Source organism: Acyrthosiphon pisum, chromosome X (assembly GCF_005508785.2).
Source record: "Acyrthosiphon pisum isolate AL4f chromosome X, pea_aphid_22Mar2018_4r6ur, whole genome shotgun sequence".
NCBI classification, from domain to species: Eukaryota; Metazoa; Arthropoda; class Insecta; order Hemiptera; family Aphididae; genus Acyrthosiphon; species Acyrthosiphon pisum.
In genome coordinates this window covers 69,199,667-69,204,884 of record NC_042493.1, presented here as the reverse complement: position 1 = coordinate 69,204,884, position 5,218 = coordinate 69,199,667, and the positions used below count along the sequence as shown (strand labels likewise).

General features: G+C 25.6%; 1 protein-coding gene across 1 annotated transcript in view; it reads left to right on the top strand.

Moving 5' to 3' along the window:
• LOC100162405 (sphingolipid delta(4)-desaturase DES1-like) overlaps positions 1-3,299 on the top strand; it is a 7,767-nt gene extending 4,468 nt beyond the window's left edge. The window contains 5 exon segments of the mRNA NM_001162061.2: positions 1,219-1,395; positions 1,486-1,625; positions 1,892-2,105; positions 2,210-2,421; positions 3,007-3,299. Coding sequence (NP_001155533.1) covers positions 1,219-1,395; positions 1,486-1,625; positions 1,892-2,105; positions 2,210-2,421; positions 3,007-3,147 — 884 coding nt within the window. The 3' untranslated portion in view covers positions 3,148-3,299.
• Positions 3,300-5,218: the final 1,919 nt, after the last annotated feature.

Genomic DNA, 5,218 nt, shown 5'->3' with positions numbered 1-5,218 from the left:
AATCCTAAAAAATTTTTGAACAATTATTTTCAGAATTACAATGAAAAAAACTGAAAATTGCGCGTATTTTGATTGGCTGTAACTTGGTCAATTTTGGACTTCGAAAGTTGATACAACTACCAAAATGCATTAAAAAATGAGGCAAAAAAAAAAATTAGTAGTTAAAATAGGTGGCTGTAATTTAAGAAAAAAAAGTTGTATTGTGCATGCGCAAGTCTAATTAAGTTAAAAAAATTCATAGGCCATCAAAAAGTGTATTTTTATGTCAAAACAACCAAATAGAAAACAGAATTCAAATTGTATTGCCCTACTTAAAGATATTGAGTGTTCTCAATTAGTGATTACATACTGTATACTGAGTTAAGTTATATAGATTATGTAGGTACAATACCCGGTACAATACTAAATTATGTAACTAATAATCATAATTATTGTTGTTTTTCAAATGTATAAAACATTTAATTAATATAGGAACAAATTGTGATATATATTTTTATATACCGTGTGTTCACAAAGACAGAGTACACTCTATTACTCAATTACTTATATTACTCTGAAAGTCTGAACCCTAAACATATTTTTGAATTCCGTTTGAGGGACATAGCACTAAAAAATTGCTTGATGAATTCCTGTAACTTACAATTGTTTTACTCTTGCATTTAGCGCATGTGCAACAACTTCACTTTTTTGTGTACCTTTTTTCATATACATATATTTACGGTATATATATATATTTAAAATGCAATTTAATAGTTTATAATTGAAACTTTATTTTTAATTTGGTATATAAATAATAGGTATATCAGTAATATACCAGTTTTAAAACGAATTGCGCATTCACCCTCTACCCAGCCTTATTCTGTGAAGTAAGCATTTCTCCGTTTCTCATTGGTCCACCGCCGTCGTTGAAACCGAAGACTCCACGTCTCCACCACCACTCCACCGTTCAACCATTTGGAGAAATGCTTATGTCATAGGATGCGTATCACGAATTGCTGACATACCTATTTAATTTGTCATGCTTATGCAGGGTTGCATAAATAATTTATTAAATTTAATGATTTACTAAAAATTCAATAGATCAATGGTGGGCCATTAAATCTTGTTTAAGGGACCATTAGCTCACTATTGATTCATTAAATATTTTGTGCAACCCGACACTAGCATGGTAAAATGGTAAAATTAAACTACATTGATAATATTATTATTTGGTTTCAGAAAAGCACCCAGAAATCAAGAAACTTTACGGTCCAGATAAGAATTTTAAATGGATTGTTGTAATTACTACAATATTGCAGTTGGGATCTCTTTATTTGATCAAAGATTTAAAATGGCCAACTGTTATGATTTTAGCTTATTGTTTTGGAGGTGTTGTAAATCATTCATTGATGCTTGGTAAGATAATATTTATTAATTTTAATTGTAGTTGCTTATTTAATTAATTAGTACCGATATATTGATTATTATTTGAATCTATATTTTCAGCTATTCATGAAATTGCCCATAATATGGGATTTGGACCAAAATATCCAATGTACAATAAATTACTGGGTATGTTTGCTAACTTACCCATTGGTCTTCCATTCTCTGTCACTTTTAAACACTATCATCTAGAACATCATCGGGTAAATAATATAATTCCCCAGTAAACTATTCATAGTTAACTATTAGTAAGGAGATATATATTTGATACTATCCTAAACAGTATAAATACATTTTTTGAATATCATTATCTAATGCAAAATCTATGATTAACTGTTCTTTGTTATAAAAAAATAAGTTTATTCCAAAAAATACTTCAATTATTTTTATTAAGCTTTGAATACAATTTATTTTATACTATACATTTTTTGTACCAATATAATTTACATAATTTATTTATTATATACAGTACCAAGGAGATGAGAAACTTGATACAGACATACCTACATACGTTGAAGCAAAATTATTTAATTCAACATTTGGAAAATTTATCTGGGTATTATTACAACCATTTTTCTATGCTTTAAGACCTATGTTTGTTTATCCGAAAAATCCTACTGCACTTGAAATCATAAGTGTTTCTATTCAGTTAGCATTTAACTATTGGGTATATTTATATTTTGGTAAGTTAATTGTATATAAAATGGACTTAAAAATTTATAAAAAAAAAAAAAAATGGTTAAGTAGTGTTTGGTTTATAATCTTGTATACATAATTTTTTTCAAAGGTACAAAAGTAATAACATATATGTTAGCTGGTTCATTGATGGCGATGGGTCTTCATCCAGTAGCAGGGCATTTTATTTCTGAACATTATATGTTTCATAAAGGATTTGAAACATACTCATATTATGGTCCATTAAATTTTATAACATTTAATGTTGGCTATCATAACGAACATCATGATTTTCCATTTGTTCCTGGTTCTAAACTTCCGCAAGTGAGTATTTAATTTAAACTTTTTGAAAGTAGGTTTTGATAACTCTAACTTAAAAATACAAACAAAGTATAGTTATACTTAGTCATGGGCGCAAATAGGGGGGGGGGGCTTTAAGGGCTAAACCTCCCCAAAAATGTCCATAGCCCTCCCAAACATTTCCTACATTTTCTTTTAAGCTTATTCAATATTATCAAAGTAAGGCCCTATAGCCCCCCCCCCCAAATCTCAAATGCTATTTGCGCCTATGTACTTAGTATTATACATTTTAATAGTCAACTAGACTTGTTTCATTTAAATTTAATGTATAGAATTAAACCAATCTACTAATTTATTATTCTTTTATATTTTCTAGTAATGTACATAATATTTTGTATTATAAGCACTTAATTCTATTGTTATTTTATTTATATTATTTAATAGTACAAAGTTATTTTTGAAAACATTCACATCATTTAGTTTCATATTATATAACAATGTAATAATTAATGCCAAATACCAGAAACGTTTATATATTTATAAATGCCAACTCTCTGTCTTAAAATATTTTAATTATGAAATTGTATATAATGTATTTTTTGCATTTAGGTCAAGAAAATTGCACCTGAGTTTTATGATAATTTACCTCAACACCATTCTTGGACAAGTGTGCTGTATGATTTTATCATGGATCCTAACATTGGTCCATATGCACGAATAAAACGTAAACATAAAGGATTAAAATTTTAAGTTAAATCTTAAACATAAATCAAACTAAAATTGTATAGACAAAACTGTTATCTTTATAAGATAAGTCATAACTCAGTTTAAGCTCTCTATTTTTATTATTAATTTAAGTAAAATAAAAATAGTTTATTTTTAAAAATTAATTATCCCAAAAATTGTTTTTTTTTTTATTATTATTATTATTGATATATCAATTTTATTTTATCAAGAGCTTTCCTGTCAATATTTACCACCAAATATAAATTTAATGATTGCCACAGTTAATTACAATCTTTAACCTAAGTGTATGATATATTATTTAACAACAATAATTATTTTATTTTTATTTTTGTATCCATAATAATGACTTGCTTAACTATTTATTTAATAATAAAATTATTATTTTCATAAGGTTTCTCCAAAAATATAATGTAAATAACAAGTATTAATATAAACCATAAAGTTTTTAATTTTTTTATTATTATGTAATAAATATAAGTGAATCATTAATAAATTGTATAGAGATACTCAATAATATTGTGTGAAAAGAGAAGTTTCAATCATAAGATAAATAATTTTGAGCAAACAGATATTTTATAATAATAAATCTGAAATAATTTCCATAGTTACGACTATTAAAAATACTTACATTTTCATCTACATTTTGTCTTTTCTTTAACTATAGTACCTATATCATGAGTTTTTAATTTACATTATAATTATACTAAAATTAATTATGTAAAATCCTATTCATTTTGGTCTGATTACATGCAATCATCTTTCAGAGTCATTAATACGTTAAATTATGCAAATATTATGTAGTATATTAATTTTAAGCCTAAAATAAACAAATAAATATCTATTACCAATGAAAAAATAATTTAATTTACTAAAGTTTGTATATCACAGCAAATTTACAAATCTTTACGTTAGATTGCAATTTTTTAAATAATTAGCTAGACCATAAGAAATGCATCATAAACGTTTTATTTAACATATAACTTGGTGTTTCTAATGTCACGTAACTAAAGCTAAACCTAGTTATAATATACATCATAATGGTATTGAAAAATATTGCATGACCTTATAATACTTTTTGGTTAAAAAACAATACACTTTTATTTGTTAAAGTTGTTTAATTAGTGATATAAAATGTTCCCTTGGCCACAGTAGCATGTAAAACAGAATAACAAATATGATATTTTCCTAGAATAACAAACTATTTAGCTTTTTTCTCTGTTTTAATGTCGATTAAAAAAATTTTAATTAAATTTATAGATGAGATATAATATACTATGTGATTTGAATATTGAGAGTATTGAGACACTAACTAGAAATTCATTCATTTATTCCGGTATACAAAAATAATTACACCGGTATCTTTTAGTTTATACCGGTATATCAAGAAATTTTTAGGTATAAAATAATAAATAATAATATAATAATATAATAATATTACATGATAAGAGTTGTGATAACTTGTGATATGAAAAAGGAGAAATTCAGAAATGAGGGATCAAACATTTATACCGGTACAACTGTTTTGACCCAGCTCGCGAGGTGGGTCAGAAATATTACACCGTTATAACAAATATTTTAAACCGGTATTGCGAAAAAATTTCTTTACTTTATACCGGTATTCATTTTAAGGGGAAATTTATACCGGTATGGACCAACAAATTTCTAGTAATTCACCTCATTGGAATAAATAAAATAACAAATTATAAAAATGAAGTTTACAGTTACATAAGATTTTATGTTTAATAAATGAAAATAATAGATATTATATTATTATAGACACCTATAGATCCTATCCATACCTATCCATGTATAGATATTTTTCTGTTTTATCATAATAAGCATTGTTGTTTTATTTTAGGTCTAGGTAGAACTTCATTCTAAAATATAATTAGTTAATACAAAACAGGTGATAGTAGGTACCTTTAATTGATTAGTAAAAAAGTTATTTGTTATAATGTATAACATTGATTAGATATAATATACTTTTTAGCCAAAATGTTTATAGAACTACTTATACATTTATTACCTTGCCAATGGCATTGGGAGGCAACTACTACTAGACCCTTTTCATTTA